Raw genomic sequence first — 23,596 nt, 5'->3', positions numbered from 1 at the left:
ATATATATGCCACACTTGTGTGCACACACCCAGTACACGTATGCAAACGCACCTGCACATGGCAACACACTCACACTGAGCCTCACTGCCACATCAGAACCCAAGGTCAGAACATGGACATCACACCCGCTGACTTGCACCTCTTGGATGGGATCCAGAGAACCCCCAGGAGCCATTACTTTGCTATCAGTCTATCTGCCCCATTTATAGTTGAAATAAAATGTGTCACGCCTGCTCCACTGGAGACCAATGTAGACATGGAAGGAAATGGAGAAATATCGGCCCAGCTTGCATTCTGGCTCACTGGCTTGGGGAAGCTTAAGGCATAAATGAGTTGGGACTTAATTGACTTTTTTATTGGGCTTTAATTCACTGGTACTTTTCCAGAGACTGACTCCAACAGGCAGATGCAGGGTTGAGCAGCCTCTGGGGCCACCCACCCGCCTCGGCTCTCCCCCTGTGCCCTCCAGCCGGTTCTATACCCCTGCTCTGCCCAGGACCACCCTCACTGCATGGCAAGTGAGGAAGTGAGCCACAGCTTTCTCTGCCCGGCCTGTCTTTTCCCCTCCCCACTCAGCCTCTCTTGTCATAACTCCCCTCCCCAGCAAGGACATTTCAATCCATTGCAGTAACACTGATTGAAAGCTCACTGTGTGCCAGTGCAGGGTGCTGGGATACAAAGATGAACAAGAACGAATCTTTGCCCTCTGAGAGTCTGGAATCAAATGGAGAGACAGACACATAAATTCCACAGTATAATAGATGCCAAAAATTAACCCGGGCACAAGGCCCAGAGAGACACAGAAGGCACAGTGATCTGGGCCAGGCTGCTCAGATGAGATACCTCACTGCCTCTTGAAGGGGAAAGAATCTGCCAGGCCAGGTACTCCTAGAAAGGACATTCCAGGAGGGTGGAACCTCATGGGAAAAGGCACAGAGGGATGAGAGTGGGAGTGTTCTGGAAATTGTCTAAGGTCCACAGCTGGAGTGGAGGAAGGAAGAGGACGTCCATAAAGGCAGAAGGTAGAAGCACAATGAGCTTGAGCCTGCAAATCAGAAAGCTTGCTTTTCGGTCCCATCTGGACCACTAATTAGCACGTCACTTTTCTTCTCTGAATCACAGTGTCTTCATCCATAACTCAAGACTTTGAAAGTCATTGTATTCAAAGTTCCTCTCTCCCACCCTCAGGACCTCCTTGTCTTTCTGACATTATTTCTTCGCTGTCTGAAGTATCTTCCTTAGTCAATGCTGGTCTTAGTTTCTCAGAAAGAAGCCAACTGTAGAGAAAGTCTAGTTCAGAAGCTCTGTAAGTCTAGGAACCCAAGTGTTACAGAGGGACTGTTGGCTTCTAGGGGGATCCCTGGAGGCACCTTTCCAAGAGCTCTTCCTGGAGATTTTCAGATCATAGGATCTCTCCTTCTCCAAGCCCAGTGAAGGAGAAAGGCCAGCTCAGGATGGCTCAGGCTGAGTGTGTCTTACTCAGACAGGATAGGTCTGCTACCTTTCAAAATGTAGATTCCTCCAAATTCTGAAAGCTAGCATTTAAAAAGATGGGCTTCACTGATCTAGGAAACTTTCTCATTTTTCCATATCAATGAGGCATGACTGAAAGTGGGACTATGCTTTGAAGAACTTTAAAGCTTCACAAAATGTAAATAGTTTGACACTGGTGTAGGGGAGACCCTGTATCTCGGTGTGCCCAGGACCCACTGTAGGTTGTGCCTACTGCCTTGTGTAATCACTGAGCAGGGCCCTGTTCTCGGTGTGCGTCTTGGAGTGATAAATGTTATCACTGCCCTGCTCATGAAGTTTCTTGAGGGCAGGTGTTACAGCAGGGAGGTCCTGGCCTGGGTGTTAACACCACCTCTACCTTGGACAATTGACTTAACCTTTCCAGGCATGGCTTTCTTGGGGCCTGTAACACCTCCCAACCTGAGTCATCTGGAGAAATAAAGAAGATCTTGCATGCTGGTGCCTAATTCATGACAAGCTCCATACATGGTGCATGGTCCCTCACCTTCTGTGTCTTTGGCAACCCCATGACACTCAGGGCTGGGCTTGGAGGAAGGTTGGGTGTTGAATGTACGAATGAGTCCATCAGTCAGCCAAGCACATGAGCAGAAGCTGGAGTTCCTCGCTGTACCCCAGTTCTCTGCTGTGCCAAATGATCTGAGATAATTCTGACCATGAAGCAAGTCTATTGTGAATGAAGGATTTGTCCCTTTTCCTACATCCCCTCTTACCCCACCACAACCCACTTTAGCCAAACTTTTTCATCTTTGTATCTTTATTTCCCTGCTCTTTTTCTCCTCTACTGTTAACCTCCATTCAGCCTCTCTGCCTTCCCTTCTTTCTTTTTGATGCTAGTGATGGAGCAGAGGTGGGCATGGATCTTCATATTCACTCCCCTGCTTCACCTGGAAGATCATTATACCTCACCTTGCCTTCGTGTTTTCTGCAGTCCCTCGCTGTATCCTAAACTGCCCTGTGGCAGCAGTAGCATTTGCCCTGGGCCACACAGAGATAGGGTTCACATATCTAAGTTTGAATCCTGCCCCTACTTGCTTGCTTAAAGGCCTACGTCTGGGATATTAATCATTGTGGTAGAAAGTCATCTGACTTCTCAGAGTCCAAGTTTTCCATCCCTAAGATGGGCAAAATAACACAGCAGACCACTATGAGGATTTAATACATGATTATGTAGCTGTCTCACACAGCACTTGGCCTTAACCCAGCCCCTGGATCTTCACAACGTGGCGCAGCCCACCTTCCCCTTCTCCCCCCACACTTCCTCCCTCTGGTCCCACCTCCCAGAACCACACTTATCCCCTCATACCTCTGCGCCCCTGATCACACTGGGCTCCTGCACCTCCCCATTTTGGGTGCCTGAAATCCTCCCTCTCCATTCAGCCACAGGCAAATATCAGCTCCTGCATGAACTCTTTTCTGCTTGATCAGGTCACCCATCCCAGCTTGGGTTCCCCTGTACGTAGGCGTCTGAGCCCTCCTTTCTGCTATTGCTCATTGCAGTTATTTTCTTACACACTTGTCCTCCAAAGAGACCATACAGTCTCTGAGAATAGGCACCGTTTCTTGGTCATCTCTATGCTATGAGTGACTTTTAATTTCTGATAAGGTAAGGTATTAGCAAATAAAATTTAAATTCAGGTCACGATTTCTCAACTCACTCATATGAGGGACTGAACCAAAATAAACCTGTCTCCCACCTCAGGCACATAGAAGTGCAGGTCAAAGTATGATTTTATTCTTGTTTATTGGTACACTTTAGATATACACTACAGTTACATTCACCATTGGGATCTTGTACCTTTACATGACATATCTTGGTTCTTATTTTTTCCCCATTCCTCTAGCCTCTGTGAGCCTGAGGGGAGAAGAGGAGATTGCTGTCTGCCAGAGCATCACCCGCCAGTGATGACTGCCCACGGGCTACTTTGGGCCTCTGTAGGCCCAGCTGAGCAAGGGTCAGCTGTTGCAAACAAAACAGTGTCCCCCTCTCCCCCACAGTGTTCCCTGGGGCACAAGGGCCTGTCCCCATGTATTTGCCTGTGTCTGTTTGTTTACCTAGCACGCATTAATTAGACACCCAGAGTATGCCGGGAACTGGAGATAGAGATGAGAACAATGTCTTTCTGGCTCTGTGGGCTTCACTGTGCCTGGCTTTGGACCTGGTCAGGACCGGCTCAGGGTCTAGGATGAAGGCCTCAAAGACTGCAGCTGAATGGGTCTGGGGGCCATGGGAGGTAGTGGGGGCAGTGGAAGACTGTGTCCTAGCAACATTCACAAACAGCTTTCTAGCACCACACATCTCTACCAGAGAGGGGAATGACCTAGGACTTGGAGACACCCAGAAATTACTCCTGAAAGGATCCTTCCAGAACCCTAGGATTGCACCAGTGGAAGCATCTTTCTGGCTTTTTGCTGTGAAAGCCAGGCTGACCCATCCAGGCAATCACTTTAGCCTCATTTCAGCTATCCCAGAACTGTGAGCCCCTGTGGAAGCTAGTGTTTAAACCAACTTTAAGTCCCATCATTCTGCCCCTCTGGACCTTGTCTCTGCTTGGGCGTATGAATAATAATCACTAAAAAATGCATAGCTAGCTATATTCCAGGTGCCCAAGCTCACTTAGTCCACACAACCACACTCCAATATAGCTTCTTTCCTGTTTTATAGATGAGAAAACTCTGAAAGATTGGGGCCCTTGTTCAAGTTCACCAAGCTGGTAAACAGTGGCTGCTGTCATGGACTCAGGCTGCTTTCCAATCCTGCGATTCCTCCTCCTGACTTGGTCCTCATCTTACTCTGCACCCTTCTCAAGGTTCAGGGTCTTGGGCGTCTTCCTCCTCTACCCAAGCACCTTCCACTGTCTGCAGTGAGAAGCCTGGGCCAAAGTTCATGGCTCTGGAAAACCCAGCACTCTTCTTCCTCTTCCAGCCCCTCAGCCAGTGTTGGACAGCCCTTCCGAGTCCCTCCTCTAGGAGAGAAGGCCAAGGACCTGCCCACAGCTATCCATTCAATTGCCTGTGCTTGGCCTTATCCTTCAATAGCCCGATCACTAGGGAGGACTGAGAGCATGTACACAGTATTTGCATAAATACTCATAGTGACAGGGAACAGACTTTACCCAGTGCAACCCATTCTGTTGATAGGCAATTTTAAAAAGCTGTTTGCTTCATCTTTGTTTAGTAATATACACCTATTTTATTACAAAAAATGTTCAAACATATACAAAGGAAACAAAATAGTACACTAAACTCCATGTTACTTATCACCTAGGTCCTGGGAATGTTAACATTTGGCCATTCTTGCTTCTTCTGGACCTCTACCTACTCTCATCCCTCACCTGAAGGAAAGGAGAAGGAAGAAGAGAAGGAGGATTTAACATTTCTTGTTGGAAAATTAATACACATTGCAATGCATAAAGCTTATCTGAGCTTTGACAAGCATGTACACCTGTGCAATCTATACCCTTATTGTGATATGAAATGTCCATCTCCCAAGAAAGATCTTAGTCATTTTAATTATGTAAGCTCTTTGCTTATGTCTAATCCAAATCCTGGAACTATTCTCCATGGTGATACAGAAAAAGTCTATTCTGTCTCCCAAATGATAGTTGTTCAAATATTTGCAAATAGCCATCACACTTCTCTTTAAATTTTCTCTTTTCTGTTCTGAAATACTCCCAATCTTTCCAGCCACTTCTTTGCTTTTGAAGGGCAAGGCATTGACAGCTGACACTTACCAAAGGAGACCTACTTCGCTCCTTCCCAAGCCTCCTCCCAGGATGTCCAACCTAAAGCCATGAAGACAAAGAGAGGTCTGCTAAGGGGGTGTTGCTTATCTGACAAAGTTTCTACTTAGAAGGATGCCGGCTTAATGGGGGAGGGAGATACAGGTGTATTTGCTTTTGCATCCTTTAAACACCTGCCGCAAATTTATCTTCCTTTATAAAATAAATGTCATTATTATCTGATTCATTTATTCTTTTTTAATTTAATCATTCATTAGGCAAATTTCTATTGAGTGTTGATGCTGAGCAAGGCCTATCAAAAGTGCTTGGATTAAAAAATAAGATGCCAGGCATTTAGTTCAGTCATTCCGCTGCCTGCCTTGTAAGCGCAAGGACCTGAGTTCGATCCCCAGTACTAAAATAAATAAATAACATATAGTCCCACAGTTTGAGCATGGAACAGAGAGATGGGTGAATGGACGTATTTGTTCATAGTCCCAGGACGATGGCAGGATAATGAATACGGTGGCCACTCTTACAAGACTGAGTCACACTTCTACCCAGCAACTGGTAATGAAACTTTAACTGTGTAAAAGTCCAACTTCTCTTGCCAACTTCACTCCTGCATTATCCCTGGAACACGGCCAGATAAGCCTGCCTATAAGTCAATATCTGCAGGCAGCTTCCCGGGGCATCTGATCTATGAGTGAAAGTGATATAGTGGACAGCTTACAGCCCAGTACAGAGAGACAGCTCTCCACCAGGTTGTCGCACAAATATGCCACTCATCGTACCGTGAAAGAGTCCCTTGCTCTGACTCAAACCCTCTTTGGAAGTAGCAGCTGAAATATGAAGTTCATGTAGAAGTAGACTGGCCAGTATGATGTGATGAGAACACAGGGTGCTGTCAGAGCCCCAAGGAGGGCACCTAACCCATTCTGAGGAGGAGAAGGAAGTCAGGGAAGGCTTTCTGGGGAAAGTGTGCTCAGCAGGAGTCTGAAGGATGAGGCAGCATCAGCTCCATGAAGGAGGAGTGCCTGGAACAGAGAAGCCAGCATGTCTGAAGGCACAAGAGTCAGAGGTAGCGGGAAGTAGCACATTGGAGAAGGCAGTGCTGGGCAGAGCTCAGTCCTGGGGCTAGAAGGAATTGCGTGGGCCCCAGGTCCTGGCATGCTCCCAACCCAACAAGAGTCTGGAGCCATGGAAGGGATTAAGAAGGATCTGTTTTTGCAGAGAGATGCCCCTGGCTGCTATGTGGACAATAAATGGTCCCCAGGGAGCAGGGTAAGAGGCCACACAGCTGAAAGATCAGAGATGAAGAATTCTTCCTATTGTGTTATAGAAGCCATCCAGGGCTGCAAGGGTAGATACTGACTGGAGGGATGTTTTCAAAACAGAATCAAGAAGACTTACAGAAAGCTGCTCACCTGTCTCCCTCAATTCTCTAGGTCTGTTGGACAAGGTTGGGAAGTCTTTGGCGTGTAATAAAGATTCATATCATTTATCAGAAACAGCACCACCCTAAAGAGTTACAAACCACCATGGGTCATGCCTAGGCCACAATGGGCATTCAAGTTTTCATGACCTGGTTGACAGACTAACTTACATATCAACACACTGGAACACGCCCAAGTGTAAATCTTAGATTTTGTTCCATTGGTAAGAAACATAAGCATATGTTTTCTTTCGCTGTTTCATAGTCTGTAGAGTGGGAGGCATGGAGCCTGGGCCTCTCCAACAGACAGACAGGGTGGAGGTCCTAGCGCTGCCTCTGCCTCACTGCAGGATGCTTGGTGAGTTGCGTAGCCTCCTGAGGATTGCGTTGCTTCTCCTCTACAGTTACCCTCTGGGATATTTAAACGGGCTCTCATGTGTGAAGCTCCTAGCAGAGCACCAGCCATGTAACAGAGATTCATCTGAATTGTCCCCTCTGGAACAGACCTGCAACAATCACCAGGGACCTCCAACAGCACTCCCCAAGGAGTCGTGCTCACCCGTTTCCCATCCCAGCACAGACAGGGGATGGCACTGGAGCCACCGCAAAGGTGACTGAGAAGCTGACATAGTTGATCCTCCACACAGCTCCTCAGAACTCACAGCTGGCACGACCATCATTTCACCTGGTCCTGAGGGCAACTGTGTGGGGCAGGTGTGGCCAGATCATCTGACTCGTGATGAAGCAGCCTCTTGGGGGCCAAAAATGGAAACGCTTAGACTTTGTTCCCATGTAACCAGAGTGATATTATACCCTTTCTCCAAGGAGCAAATGAAGATCAGAGAAAATAAATAACGATCCCAATGTCACAACATGGCTCCAAATTAATAAAACTGGGACTCACAGTCAGATCTGTCCCAGTAAGGGGAAAAAAATCTGTGTTTCCCTAACTCCTGCATCTAATTGCCACTCCATGGCTCCCCTGCAAGTAGCTCACCTTTTCTGGGCCTCAGGCTCCTCGTCTTTAAATGGGATGCTATGTCTGTTTTGCAGATTTGTTGAGAAAGCTGGCTGTCATGTCACTTTTATCACATGTCTCTCTCCTACCTTCATCTGACTGTCAGGAGGTAGGCCTGGGCAAGGGCACAGAACTGAGAGATGCCCACTCTCGGTTCAGTAGTGCACTTGTAGCCCCTTAAAGTGAGTGGCTCCTTCCATCTGTGCCCTAGGTCTTCATCTGCCCCCTGATCTGGAGATAAGGAAGGCTCAGATGTGAGTGGAATCTGGGCAGGGTGAGGGGTGTGGAAAGGACAAAAAAGGCAGGCTGCAGGGCATGCTGATGTAAAACCACTAGCTGATGACAGGCCCCGCTGCAGACATGCAAGCTCAATAAGAACAACAGGCCGGAAAAAGTACTGTTCAGGTGGACCTTGCTTTCTATAACTTATCCTGAAGAATTGCATTCTTCAGCTCTTCATGCAACTTTCAAGATGGGCATGAATCCGTGATGGTATCACAGCTGGTTTAGCTCCTTGAAGAATTTAAGCTGTTTTATCTCTACTTCTACCCCCACAGTGCACGAAGTACTTAATGTCAAAGTTTATGTCTTATTTATTTATGTATTTCCAGGACCTAGCACAGAATTTGACGTGTGATACTTGCTCATTTACTACTGAATGAACTGAAGAATGTTTTGTCTGTCACATTAAAAGCCTCTAATCAACTAAGGTGTTTGGATACCTAGGTCATAAGTCAAGGAACTGTGGCACAATGATAACCACCCTCACCTGAGAGTCTAGCAGGCAGCACTGGACAGCAAGGCATGGGCATGCTCGAGAAACATCATCACAACTAAAAAGCTAGTGGATGGCGGAATTGAGATTTGATTCCAAAGCTTGTGCTGTCTTCACCCTAGTGCACGGTCTATGTAATATTTTCTAAGTAAGTAAAGAGCTACCTTTGCTTCTATCAAACCAGAGTCCCGTCAACCTAATCACCCAAACTTGTGTTCCATATATTGCCCTGTGGTACCTCCTCAAACTGCTCCCTATTTTCAGGCATCGCACCTTATTGCAGAAACACTAGCCCCACAGCAGAACTTCGATTCTTCAGGCACAAGGATGGCAAATAAGATCCATCTCACTTTGCCAACTCCAACAGACCGATAGTGGCAGCCAGAATTATTGGGCTAAAAACAACTGTGAAAGCCAAAGGGAAAGTGTGCTAAGATCCATCAGTTATGTCTGCTGTGGACCTAGGAAGGAAAGTGGCATCGTGCACCGTGCATATGTCCCAGTCTGGACTCAATTTCATATATCAGGAAAGGAATCTAATTATACTACAAAAACCCTTCTGCGTTCATGATTCTGTGATGGTTTTGAACATTCGTAATGCAAGCTTTCCTACTAAAACCATATGCTTCTCAGCCACCCAGACCAGTCACGGGGAAGAAGTAGAAGAAAATGACATTCTCTGAGCAGTTCCTGGAGAAGCGGAACTCTATTCTTAATAGAAAAACATAACATCAGTAAGAATGTGGTATGCGTATTTCGGCACCATATGGGCAGCTACCTATTTGACCTTTTCTTGATCAGCTTTTAGAATAAACCTACCATGGGATTATTCTACCCTGGCGTTAATTGGAACATCTGCTTTTGTTCTGTAAATATCATAAACCATCATTTGGTTTCCACTGATGCATTGCATTCAATCTAGCCCTGAAGAATTACACAAAATCGATCTGCGACACAACAGAACACACTTCTGAGATCCTCCTCTCCCCTCCCCTATCCTGCACCTGCACCTGCAAAAAGGAAGCAGATTCCCAGCAGGTATGAAGTGAGGCAGATGCAAGGAGTGACCTGTGTCTTATCTCAGGGTTGGTCATCTGGCATAAAACACACTCATCTTGGGGGACAAGACCACTCATGCCCCTGGGGATGGTGCTGATAAGATGAACTGGGAAAGCGAACTTCAGCTGAGCAAAATTATCCAGCTAGGGTAATGCAGACTTCATCTTCAAGAATTCTCGAGGAATGTTGCTGAAGAGCTCAGGACAAGGCCACAGGATAACTAAGCAGGATTGCATTCCTAGAAATCCGTTTGGCAGAAATGAGACGCAGAATCAGGCAAGCAAACTATAAAAAGAACTTGTAATGGTAGCCATAATTGTACTCTTTATTTCTATGTGTTTGACTTTCTTATATTTCACATGTGAGAACACACAGTATTTGCCTGGCTGGCTTAGTGCTTTTAGCCTTGTTCTTTCTTGATTCATCCATAATTTTGCAAATGGCAGATCTCTTTGTTGAAGGCTGAATAGCATTCTGCTGTTCATATATATCACATTTTCTTTACCCATTTATCCACTGGTGGGTGCTCCAGTCGATTCCGTGTCTTGGCCAGTATGAATAATGCTCTAAGGAATATGGACAGGAAAATATCTCTTTGACATACTGACTCAGTTCCTTTCAGTACAGTCCCAGGAGAAGACCCAGATTTGATCATATATAAATTTTTATTGTTAGTTTTTTGAAGAGCCTCCATACTATTTTCCAAATGGCTGTACTCATTTACATTTCCAGGATACCAGGTACAGTGAGTGCTCTTTTCTCCAACGGTCTTGCCAACAATGGTTATCATTTGCCTTTCTGATAATAGCCAGTCTAACAGATGTGAGGTGGTATTGCCAGTGGTTTTAATTTGCCCTCCATTCCCCTGGTGATTAATGAGAATGAGCCTTCTTTTCAAATATCTGTTGTCTATTGCGAAATGTTGATTACTAGAGACTGGGGTGGGGTGGTGGTACCTGGGTTAAAAGGTGTACAGGGAAAAGGAAAATATGCCCAAGGGGTATAAAGTTTCAGTTAGACTTGAGGGATCAGTGATGGCCACCTCCTTCACAGGATGGTGACAGCAGTTAATAAGCACGTATTGTACATTTCAAAATTACTGAAAGAGTGGGCTTTTTAATATTCTCACCTCAAAGAAATGATAGGTATTTCAGGTGCTAAATATATTAGCCTGATTTGATCATTCTATAATCTATCCGTATATCAAAGCATCACATTATGTCTCAGCAATTTGTCAGTTAAAGAAACAAATTGAGTACAAAGAATTTAATAGTGGAAACCGTGAAACAAGAAATCATATTCCATAGGAGCTCAGCTTCAGAGCTCGGGAACAGAATCTGTATTAGTAATACTGCTGTTCATTGTTGTTTGGCCTTTTGGCTAAGACCAAGTGTAGTAATAATGACATTATCTCCTTTTATCCAGTGAGTACCTTCTTCTGGGCACTTCAAATCCATTTTCAGCGGTTACCAGAACACAGACCAAGATATGTCCCACAAACATAGTGGGACTCAAGGCTGCCTCTGGGATGCCAGGGCTGCTAGGTCTTTCACATTCCCTGCTCTGTCTGCTTTCCTGGGAATGAGAGCAGGGCTGGGTCAGCAGCAGTCCTGTCCATAGGGTTAGTAGAGCATGGGGACAGCAGAAATAGGGAGAAAGTAAGTGACTCTGGACAGTTTATGCCTACTTTTTTCCTTCCCTTTTCCCAGCCTTCACTGAAGGCAAGGAGCCCCTCTCGGATCCTACTCCTTACATTTGGCTACATCTAAAAGGATGCTCTTAGCAATCTGGCTTGACTCACTAGAAATGTGCTCTTTTTAGCTTACTCTTCTTGGCCCTGAGTTCTAGGTTTGACTTGGTGACATGTTAGCAGCGGGCAGATCAGAAAGCTAGGTTCTGAAGCTGAGGCGGGTCTTCTTGGCAAGAATCAAATGCCAGCTCCTCAGTCACTGCATCTCTGTTTTAATAATAACCCACCGACAGCTGAGCTCCATGATTGATTGTTCACAGTGCCTGGCATGTAGCAGGTACACAGCCAAGATAATCTGACTTCAAAGCTAGGGTCAGTCCACCAGTCCCATCTGCCTGTCCTTTAGTAGAACTCATGGTTGTCTGACTGAGGGTGTTAGTGGAAAAAAGCAGGAACAAAGAACAGACAGGTAAAGACCAGGAGCTAGGACTGGCACCACTGGCTTCCTGGGAGCATTACAATGGCCCCTCTAAGACCATGAGCCAGACTAGAGGATCTACCTAAACCTGCTAAATACCACTGGTGCTGTCACCACCATCCTTAGGGGCAATTCTGCAACGTTCCCCCACCACCACCATCACAGCCCTCCAGGCAGTCCCCTCCTGTGCCCTCCACAGCACTTTGGCTCTACTTCGTCTCAGTCTTGAGTTCTGTGGGTGCCTAGAACACGAGAGATGGTCTATAAATCGCCATATAGTAAATGCATAGGTGCACCACAACCATGGTCCAGATGGAACAAATATCAGTTCCCATTTCCAGAGACAAATAGCAGCTTTCTTCCTCCCCAGCTCCTGCAGGGCTTACACATGATCCAAACTACACCCAAGAATGTTCCCTGTCTAGGACGATAATTTTCACTTTTCTACAAAGCTCTTTCAGATCCATTATAGCTCTTTCAATCTTCACAGCAACTCTGTGAAAGGTTACCAAGATTTCCAAGATGCAGAATCAAGATCCAGAAAAATGAAATAGCTTCTCCAAATCAGCAGCAGAGCCACCAGAGCTTCCTGGTTCCCAGTTCCATGTCTGACTTTTTTCTTTCACACAAATCTCCCATTAAGTGCCTACTGTGTGCCAGGTAATGGGCCAGGCTGTGTGAATCAGAGATGAAAATAACCCAACTCTTGCTCTCTCTGGGAGACCAACAGCAGGGACCTGAAAGGAAGAGCAACAGACCCGTCACTGTGTTCTATTTGAAATTTCCATCAAGCCCAGACACCTGCTGGCAGAGCTAGCCAGCAGAGCTGCAGTCCAACTTGAAAGGCTTCTGGTGCCCACATCCCACTTCATAATTTCAAATTGGACCCAATTTGGGATTCTCAGATGAGCTGTCAGGAAAGATTCTTCGGCAGAGGTCTGGCACTTTGAACGTCTTTCCAGGTGACCGGCCGCGATGCCTTCATGCTACCTCCATGAGCAGCCCATCACGAGAATATTTGCTGGCCAAGTGTTTGAATGAAAGGAGAGCAGAGTGGCTCCCTCTGCGGCTCCCTTCCTGCTGATTTCACAGAAGACAGACAGATTTGCCATCACTTGATGCTCTTTTTTTTTTTTTCTATGAATCACTCACACATCTCCTCCTTGGTCTGAAGCTGTCTGGACAGTTACCCAGTGGAAAATGCCTTGGATGCATTTCAGTCTTGGAGACTGGAGAAGAGAGGGCTCCTGCCTCTTAGTGAATCCTTCACAGGAGATGTCACATCCCAGCAGATGTGCTCCAGGGCATGGAAGAGGACGCTCACATTACCATATCAGACACACAAATAATGTTCAGCTGCGTTCTAACAAGGCCTGACTTTAAGGGACACCATAGACAAGAACGTTCTCTAGCTGTAGGACCTTGCACAAGGCATTAAACCTGTCAGGTCCTGTTTCCTCATCTGCAAGTTGGAGAGAATAATACCTACATCAAAGAACTTTGTAGGCCTTAAAAGATGAGTATATTTAAAGTAATCTGCACCACACCCACATTGGGACACTCTCAATCATTTTTCATTCATCCCTTTCCTCCAAGAAAATAATCTGTAAAGGGAATAATATGAATGATATCCTGGGGAAGGCAGCAACTTTCTGATGGGAAAGAAGGGTGAGGTAGAAGGATTGTGCTCTCATTCCCCAGGAAAAGCACACAGATGTGCTTTTGTGGCTATTTGTTAAAATCACCTTTTTTAATCTCCTGGATAGGGGTGAGTACAGTCATACAGCACTTCTTAGAATATAAGAGGTAGTCAGAAGTTCTCACTGCAGGGACAGATGAATGAAGAAGCCAGTTTTTAAATAAGACACAGTCCTTGCCTTCAAAGAGCTAACCATCCATGCAGCCTTCTTGCTAATACATCTCTCCAGCTGTATTTCATTTCAGACACCTTAATTTCAGCTTCAGAAAACAAAGGCAGACTTATTTTGTTTACTGGAAGCCTGGTAACCCATTTCTCAGATGTTTTCATTTCCCTATCGTGCACGATGAGTCTGAGGAGTTTAAAAAAGAAAAACAAAAGTAAATGGCTGGCTTTCACAAGCACGTTATTTTGAAAACAGGCTAATGAGAAATTTTAGTAACTGCATTGAGCGGAAAGCTGGATCAACTCAAGGAAAGATGGAGGGGGGAAGCTGTTTTAGAGGCATTTTGTGGCAGTGCAATTTCATTTTCTTCAAATGTAATAAGCAAGAAGAGAGAAAAAAACTCATTGCTAGAAGATGCCCTAAAGCTTGGGATTAATGAGTAGGTTAGAAGGTTTGAAGCTTGCAGGCCCAGTTATGTGCTGGTACGTAGATGTTTCAACAGTTCCTAAGGGACTTACCCATAACTTATTTTCTTAAGTAGGTACATGGTATAGGAATGTTGTTTGCACTTTTTCTTGGACCAGAAAACCGCGTTTTCGTGTGGATATAAGCCATTCCTAACCTTTCCCAATGAGAGCTCCGCTTTGCATTTCTCACACTCTGTGTGATGATTAATTTTGATTTTCAGCTTGACTGTCTTGAAAGACACATAGGAGAGGAGTAAAGAACACTTCTGGGTGCATCTGGGTGGATCTTGGGAATGTAACCTTGGAGATTTTTTCTGGTCCCTGCTCCCTTCCTCTCTGGCCCTTCCCTTGCCCTCTGCTTCCCTGATGCCATGAGTTGAGCAGCTTTCCTCCTCCCTGCCCTCTGCCTCAATGCCAGCTAATCATGAAGGGAGACCTCTAAAACCGTGAGCCAAAATAAACCTTTTCTCCTTTAAGTGATGTGTGTCAGGTATTTTGTTCCAGTCACGGAAAGCTGACTGACATATTCTATAAGGCAGGGCACCCAACAAGTCACACAAAGCCCCAATGCTCTTCCCTCTGCAGGCAGCAGTTACAGATCTCACTCTTGTTCAGTGTCTCAGGAAAGGTGACCCACTCATGCTTCCTAGGCTCTGATATGTGCAAAGAGTAAGCTTTCGCCATAAAACCTAGGTCACATCTCTACTCTGCCCCGCAAACTGGCTGTGCAGCCTGAGGCAAGACACTTTACCTCTCGGAGCCTTGGACTCCTGGCATGCAAAATAAAAAGTTCAGTGGGAACTTTCGGCATCTGGCACGTTTTCAGAGTTCTTCTGGCTCTGAGATGAGCCTCCTCCACTGCCAGGTGGGAGAGTCCTGGCCAGCAGTCTTCTCTAGTCTACTGGGACCACAGCAAGTTGGAGAAGGTGAAGGAGTGAGCTGTAGCTACTAGGGACAGTGAAGCAAATATATATTTCACCCTGAATTCTGAACTTACCAGCCCTGTGTCTGGCTCAGCCTCTCTAGGCCTCATTTTCCTTATCTGTAATGTAGGGTTAGAGTGCCAGCCTCACAAGATATATCAATGACAGCAGATACACAGTGATCGGCACTGAAGCTATGGAATGGAGGGGGGACAGCAAAACCAGTCTGTGCTTTCAAGCATTCCTTTCAGTTACCAGAAAGACAGGAAGATGCTCTCCCCATCCCTACCTCCATGTTTTATGGATTTAGAACACACCGACTTGAGATCAGTAGTGTCTGCTGTCTCAGTAACTGGTAACAACTTGGCTATTGGCATTCAAATATAGGTTTTCACAGTGGGCTGTGTGCACTGAAGCATCTCCTTTCCCACAGAGGCTGATGGCCCCACAGCATCCAGCAGCTTGACTGAACATAAGTAGGGAATAAGCAGTCAGTGGAATGTGACTCTTTCATCTCCTCAGACTCCTTTAAAATAAACTTGGAGCCAGGCACAATAGTGCACGCTCGTCATCCGTGCACTCTGGGAGGCTGAGGCAAGGGGATCACAAGTTGGAGCCCAGCCTGGGCAACTTAGCAACTTAGTGAGGCCTGTCTCAAAATAAAAAGGAAGAAAAGGACTCTGTGAGAAGGCCTGGGGTTCAATCCCCAGTACCAAGGAATCAATCATCAACCAATAAACTAACTTACTTAGTACTGTGGGGCGTAAATAAGACAGGGACCCCAATGACCCCATTCCTCAATTCAACCCTGACCAGTTCCCATCCCTCCACAGTCTTTCTGCTGAAAGCAGACATGCAGCTCTTTCACTTGTGTGGTCTGTAGCTACTGAAGAGGTCTATTATGTAATCTTCCAAATGAATCCACTTCTATTCTGTTAGCCCCTCAGACACATGACAAGATTTTGATGTCCAGTCTGCAAAAGAAACTGGAGTTGAAACTGATGCATTACATGGCCAGTAGCTGTCTTGATCCAGTCCTGGTTGGCTCAAGCTCTTGTGGTCTCCTTTTAAGTTCCTCAATGGGAAAGCCTCACCCAAAAGTTTCGGCCCTGCCACCTCCTGGCACTGTGACTTTCAGCAGCCTCAGTTTCCTCAACTGTGCAATGGGGATGTGACTACAAAAAGCCTCCCAATCAGGGTGGCTGGGGCTGTAATTCAGAAGAGGTAACTCCCTTGAAAGTGCCAAGCAGAAGTGAGAGTAGAGGCTCAAGAATTGTTAGCTTCCTTCCTCCCAGCTTTACAGGGCCAACGACAAAGTTGAAGGAGTACAGCATGGTAATATGCCATGCAAATGGGAGCAACGAGGAAGATGATTACAGAGCCCAGTTTTCTCTCAGGAGGCCCCTTACTCCAAGAAATCCAAGAAATGTGGTCTGCACACCTTTTTTAATTCCTACAAACCTATCCAACTAAGTGCTATTCTAGACTTTTTGCAACCCAGCTAATCCTTCTTCCCACAGTGGGGCTGTCAGCTCTCACTAGGAAAACACAGAAATGCCTGCAAGAATGGCAGGCCTGGAAAGGCAGAGAGCTCAGCCTGACAGTCTGGACTTAAATAAATTGTATTTTCTGGCTGGGGGCGATAAGGAGTAAATTTGGAGCGTGTGTTACACTTACACATCATTATGCCTTAAATGAGGAAGGAGAGCCTCATCTTGTCCCAAGCTTGTAGCAAAATTATGCTCTGTATAAATAGCTCTGCAACCTTTGATGTTGAGCAGAGAAGAAAATAATCATCAGAAAGCCAGGCAGGAGCAGCGGGCAAAAACATGCAACTAGTGGGTACTGTGCTTTTCCTGGGCTCCTTTGCTTGCACCTACAAAGGTATACTGATCCCTATCCTCTTTATTCCTAAGAGGACTGTTTCATGGAGAAGCAAACATAGATGCTTAGGTACAAACAAGTAAAGGGGAAATGGGGCAGGCCACAACTGAAAAAGGGAGTAGTACAAGCTGTCACCATGAGCTCCGGGCAGAACCAAGTAGGCTCAGCCAGTACCCAAGGGCACTCCCAGAAGTGGACAACCAGGTTCAGAGCAGCAGTACCTTGGGGTTCATTCATTCATTCTACAAAACAGACACTGTCTCTGCACTCTTAATGCTTATAGACCAGTGGAAGACATGTTTAGCAAATAATCTCGTAATACAGCCACCTCCTTGCACACTCTGATGTACACTGTGACAGAAAAATATAGGAGTCCTGAGGCTGGGAAACAAGAAGACCCAACTTAAGTAGAGGTAGAAGAGGAGTGGGACGGTCAGGCAAGACCTCTTAGAAGAGGTGGTTATCAAGCTGGGGCCTGAGAAGAGGTTGGGCAGGCAAAGTACGTGGGAAAAGCATTCTAGGCAGAAGAAACAGGATATAAAAAGGGGCTCGCTGACTACCTGGGGACAGAAGAAACTGATATGTGTAAAGGATCCAATACAGTAGGAAGGGAGATGGGCTGAACCACATAGGGCCTCATGAGAACCTGGGATTTGATCCCAATGCAACAGGAGGCCCCCAAAGGGCACACACCAGATACTCAGTGGTCCCTGAAATTAAAAGGCCCCGTACATGGAGGAATGGCTTGCTGGCCTCTGTTAATCACTCAATGATCAATTCACATTCAGATGGGAGGGACTGTAGCAATCCCCAAATCTTCCATCTCCTCCTGCAAGTAGAAAACTGAAGGAGGCTGGAATAAAGGAAGGACAATGAGCTGGACAAGGAGTTAGTGTCCCAGTTGCAGAAGTCTTTGCTATTATAGTTTTCAAAGGCAAGCCACTGCCTTTCTGTAAGTCTCTCCCTCTCCACCTTATCTATAAAGTAAGGTAAGTGAGTGAGAAGATCTTTCAGTTCTCACACTTTGTCATCGTCTTCAGAGGCTCAAGGAGGGTCCGTACCTTTCTTAGCACTGCCTGGCATGTGGTGACGCGGGTGGGATCATGAGTAACTTCGGGAGAAGATACCATATTCTAAGCCCAGCCCAATGTTCTGACGTTCAAGGATTGAATGGTGGGAGAGGAGAGACGATGGGAGTTGGAGTTTGCAATCATCTGATACCAAGCTGAAGTTTACTTTTGCTTAAAAACCTCTTTATGCAGATAGTCAAGTAAAAACTGTAAGCAGTTTTGGAGACAGGATATTTACAGTATCTATAAAGAAAAACTCCAGATGTATTCAACCCCTTGTAACGGATGTGCTAACTATAAAATGCTCTTCTCTACTCATTACAATGGTCCCCAAGAGCATCTCTCCAGCAGACAAGTTCATTAGCTAAGTTCAATTGCTATATGCAATAGTGATGATAAAACTCAGTTCTCTGAAAAACTATTTTTGCTTTGGACTTTGCCTCATTCCAGATGTTCTCCCTCACAATGAAGCGGAGAGAGTAAGACTCGGTTGTTCTGAAATAGTACAACTAGCCAGGAACTCGGAGCCATTTTATGTAGTGAAGAAAAACATAGAACCTGGTATTTTACTAGCCCTTCTTACAACTCCTAAAGGCAGACAGGAAGAAGGACAGAATGTAGTTTTTTGCATCTCCACAATCCTTTCACATCGTAGGAGTACATGCCTATGAATATTGACTGGCTGATAGAAAAAACAAGGCAGAGAACAGCAATATATACTTCCTTTGGCAAGTGGCCCAATGGCAAACACCTTTGTGACCCTCCCAGGACAGCCCACCCAGAAAGAGCACATGTGTAAGAATCAGAAAGACATGGATTTGAATCCTAGCTTCTCTACTTACTAGCTGTGTGATCTTAGGCAAGCAGTTACTTAACCTCTCCGGACCTTGATTTCCTACCCACCCATGATCACAGTTGTGAGGGTTAATAAGATAATATAGATGAGTGTTTAACACAGAGTAGAAGGCTCTCTTTCCTCCTTGCATCTAGTCATCAAGATCTGCATGAGCAAGGCAGTCCCAGCCCTCACACCTGCTGTGAACCAGCCCGCACTGAAGGCAGGGAAGCCCTGTGGCTTCCCCACAGTCTCCATGCTGTAAGATGGGACCCTGTGGGCAGAGAAGTGGCCTGGATCTCAGTGCTGCAGGAATCCAATACAGTTAGCCTGGATCCCTTCCAACCCAATTTCGCTGGATGTAATTTGGCTTCAACTAGAAATTCCAAGGCAGTTATATAATCATAATAACCCATAGCATTTGTAGAAAAGCTATTATAGTTTTCAAAGTCATTTTGCCTGCATTACCTCATTTGACCCTCTCAATAACCTTGATAGGTGACAAAGATAAGGACTAAAACCCCCACTTCATAGATGGAGAAACTGAGGCTTGCAGGACTTATTCCACTCACCCAAGGTCACGTGACTAGTAAGTAAGAAAGTCAAAACTTGGACAAAGATCTTTCTGGCCCTAGACTTTTTCCACACCAATGTACTGCATCTTTATAAGCACGCTTTCATCAAGCAAAGTGGTCTTAGTTATGTGGCAGCAACATACTAAGTGCTGGGGTTTGCAAATGAAAGACAGTGTGAGAACCAGCTATTCAGTGTTATGCAGTAGGTGTTACAGTCAAGGAACAAGAGAAGCCAAAACAGGGCGGTGGGGTGGGGTAGCCCAGGTTGAGCTAGGGTTTCAGAAAGGTTTCCTGGAGGAAGAGGTGCTTAAATCCAGTCTTAAAGAATAGTTAGAGGTTGTCCAAACAGAGACCTATAGAAGGTGTTTGGGCAGAGTGAGAAATGAGAGGCGATAGCAAGTAGAAAGCCAGTAGTGTGTGAGCCAGCTGGGTATGTCCCAGAATGCTGCAAGTTCTCTGGTCAGACTCTACCTACTCACTCACTCACCTACTCAGCATACATTTACGGAGCACCCCATGAACCAGGCATGGTGCTGGCCATCAACAAAAGGTGTATAAAGAAGCAGATACAGTCCCTGAGCCCATGGGATGAGCATCTGGCAGATGATTGTGGGCTCCGGCAGTAAGCAGGAGGGTAGAAAGTGGGAGGAGTAGGCAGAGAGGGCATCACAGGAGGCAGGGCATGCAGGCTGTCGGTTTTAGCCAAAAGGTAATAAGAGAGCCCCTGGCAGATTAGCACAGGATTAATGTGATCAGGCTTGCAGTTTGGAAAGAGTTAGCTTAGAGGATGAGCTGGGCCAAGTTGTCTGGAATCCAGGAGATCTGCTAGAAAACCACCAGAGTAGGCCAGGCAAGAAACGCTTGGGTCCTAAATTAAAGAAGTATACAGGACAAAAGGCCAAATTCAAGGTAGCTGTAAAATGTTGGCAGGCACTGCTGGTCGATTACCCATGGGGTAAGGAAGAGGAAAAGTGGACAGTATGACTTCAGGGGTCTGGCCTGAGCCCCTGGCACCTGGTGATGCTGCTGTTGGGTGGGGAATGTGACAGAAATATCTGACGGAGTAAAGAAACCAAGGCAGATTTGTCCCTTTGGGACACACTGAGCTACGATGTCTGTGGGACCCTGGGAAGATGCTTATCAGACAGTGGGATCTGTTTTTCCTTAACCAGAAGAAAGCTATAGCTGGAAATGTAGGTGGAGGATCAGAAGTTTACAGATGATATTCAATGCTTGGAAATGGACTGGACTTCCTGGGGGCATGTGCAGAGGGAGAAGAGACCAGATCCCATTGAAAAACCCCAAAAGTGTCCTTACCGTTCTTCGATGACATAACCCTCTTGGCAAAAGTCCAGCCAACAGTAGGAGTGAGGAATCACTGGTCCTCAGGAAGGGTTGACTGTGGTGGGCTGTGGGGACTCTGGTCTGCTGTGGGACTTCTGGGTCTCACCGATCCCTGGAGCCCAGTGTGAAGTCAACATGTGCTTCTCTCTCTCTTCTCTCCTTCAGGTGTTTACAAAATATGGGAAGTGTTACATGTTTAACTCAGGCGAGGATGGCAAGCCTCTGCTCACCACGGTCAAGGGGGGGACAGGCAACGGGCTGGAGATCATGCTGGACATTCAGCAAGATGAGTACCTGCCCATCTGGGGAGAGACAGGTGAGCTGGGCCCAGGGACTGGGACACGGGGAGGGGCAACGGGTGCGCAGGCCCTACTCAGAAAGGCTGTGTGGCCCAGGTGGGCTGTCTTGGCCCATCCTAGAAAGTTTGCTCTCCAGCAAGGGACTGAGAGCATGTCAGCAAATGCTGAAAGTGCCCTGGAAATGGCTGTGAGGCTCTGGGTTTCCTTAGAGTTCGCTGGGTAGGGGAGGGGCAGGTACTGATCCTGGAAAGGCGAGGTAGGCAGGGTGAGGGGAGGTAATAGAGAGGGGCCGTACAGCAGGTGTGGCTGAGTGTGAATAGCTTGATTTCAGAAGAAGTGGGATAAAGCAGCCTCTTCCTCTTCCAGCCATCCCAAATACTCACCCCAGCTAGGGAGTCCAATCAAAATGAGAGCAGGATCCTGCTCACTGGGGAAGGCGGAGGGACTGTGAAGTGTTGAGAAGCCAAAGGACGTGGTCTTGGGGAATCAGCACCATGGTTGAGCAACCCCCTGGCAGACTTTTCTTATTCCACAAACTATTCATTAACCATGGCTTCTCCCTAAAGTGAGGATGTTAAAGTGAAAAAGATCAAGTTCTTATTCACAGTCTAGTGAAGGAAACACCCTATTAGGTTGAGGGAAAGTGTTTTAGTGTGGGGAGCATTTGAATGAGGTCATGATCTTGTCCTTGATGATCTGATGGTCCTGATGTCATGACAAGTGTCCTCACAAGAGGGCACAGGACGGTCAGATAGAAGAGAAGGCAATGTGCTAGAGGCAGAAATTGTGGAGTGTTGCAGCCATAAGCCAAGGAATGCCGGGAACCTGGAGAGTTTCAGCAGGAAAAGAAGGTCAAGACGTGCCCAAGAATGAAAACTATGGGTGCCAACAAGACCTGAAATAAAAGTCCTGCTGCACTTGGGGCATAGCAGGAAGAATAACAGAGGCTGGCCAAGAGATGAGCCTGGGAGGGACCAGAGCGGAGAGGCAAAAATCCAAAGGAGGGAGGCCCTGGACTCTCACCTGCGATTCTTCCAAAGGAAGAGGAATCTGAGATCTGGCCTTATTGTGGCCATGTTGCCTGGCTGCTGAGACAGCGAGAGCTCCCACCCAGCAGATGCTGACAGCCAGCTCCCCACTCTCTCCCCACCAGCATACTCTCCACTGCCTCCCAGCAACTCATGCTTGAGCACCCTGATGGCAAGAGGTGAGCATGCCCACTGACCTCACATGATGCCGAGTACTCAGTCCCTTCAGCTGAAAAATAAAACGACCTCCACGTGTCACCGCAGCGATGCCTTGTGGCAACTTTCCCTCTGGCTCCAGGGCACTCCAAGCCCCATGCGTGCCTGCTGAGGAGATGCTCCACTGATCCTGTCTACTTTTCTGAATTAAATGCCCTCCTCTCCCACCCCAGATGAAGGGGGATGAAGGTTTATGTTTGTTCCAAGCTCAGCATCCCCTAGAGCTGGTGGACAGAGCCTGGCTTCCCAGGACATGCTGAGACCAGGCTGTATCTCGTGATCGTTGGGTTTAGAAAAAAAGCCTGTGACCTGGAAGTTTGAGTCCCCAAAAAAAGAGGCCCTTCTTACAAATGCCAAAATATATTTTCCTATTCAGTAACTTATGGGAAAGAGAGAAATAAGGAAAGAAAGTGGAGATCCCTCACCCAAGACCGAAGCAGAAGTTAGTTAATGTCCTTCCGTGGTAATGTTGGATTTTCCAACCTGCTACCTCAATTCAAGAGCAAACAATTGCTTCCAGGCAATCAGTCAGTCCAACAGGACCATGAGCTCTACCAATTCAGGACAAATTCAAAATGGAGATGAAAGACATTCCATGAACCCAACTCTGTGCAGGACATAGTCATAAATGTGGAAGCAAGAGACCAAAGCCCTGCCTCTCAGCAGCATGTTATCCTGTTAGGAAGTCAGACACATACACTGAATCTACAACAGAACCCCATCTCCCTCCTACTTGGAGCTTGAGCTCTCCCTGAGTGATAGACCAGCTGTCCCTTAAACCGTTTCCCTTGAGGCCCCAGGAGTAGCTGGGGAAGCAGACTGCCTGAAGAAGGGTGGATATAAAGCAGGGAGACGGGGGTGGGGAACAGAGGAAACTAGAGAAAAGAAACTAATCAGTGCTGTACAAGAGAACCTTCTGGAATCATGGAAATTTCCCTGTGTTGTCCAATACACTGAGCCATGCTGAGGGAGCATGAGAAACTGTATTTTTATTAACCGAAAGTAAAACAGCTCCAAGGGGCTAGTGGCTACCACGTTGAAGGCGGGTAGCAGAATGGGACACAGCTTCACAAAGCTCCATTTGGCTTCTTGGTTGTTTGCCTTCGCAGCCACATCCCACTTCCTTCCAGGGCTGTGAAATTCCTCTTTCTTGGTGTGCCCCTCACCGTGGTCCAAGTAGCAGGCACAGCTCCTTGATCCCACCGAAGAAACTAAATCTAAGTCTCTTCCCCCACCCCACCCCCAGCTAGAACATGTAGATTCTTACATGACGGCTTCCTCCACTGTACATTTCTTCAGGATGAGAAGCCACCTGGCAACGACCTACACCTTGGAGATTCTCGTTACCTCAAAGTTGCTTAGTTGTTAGGCTAGCAGGGAAG

At 46.6% G+C, this 23,596-nt stretch overlaps 1 protein-coding gene across 2 annotated transcripts in view; it reads left to right on the top strand.

The window, feature by feature from the left end:
• The window catches only part of Asic2 (acid sensing ion channel subunit 2), a 1,045,529-nt gene that overhangs the window by 941,084 nt on the left and 80,849 nt on the right, over nucleotides 1-23,596 (top strand). For both annotated transcript variants that reach the window (XM_033762894.1, XM_033762895.1), the window contains exon 2: nucleotides 20,837-20,987. In XM_033762894.1, the coding sequence (XP_033618785.1) occupies nucleotides 20,837-20,987 (151 nt within the window). The remainder of the gene's footprint in view (nucleotides 1-20,836; nucleotides 20,988-23,596) is intronic.

Source organism: Fukomys damarensis, unplaced genomic scaffold (genome assembly GCF_012274545.1).
Source record: "Fukomys damarensis isolate Sample0158 unplaced genomic scaffold, DMR_v1.0_HiC HiC_scaffold_13, whole genome shotgun sequence".
Classification (NCBI taxonomy): Eukaryota; Metazoa; Chordata; class Mammalia; order Rodentia; family Bathyergidae; genus Fukomys; species Fukomys damarensis.
Note: the sequence above shows the minus strand (reverse complement) of the source record. Positions and strands in the feature narration are given on the sequence as shown.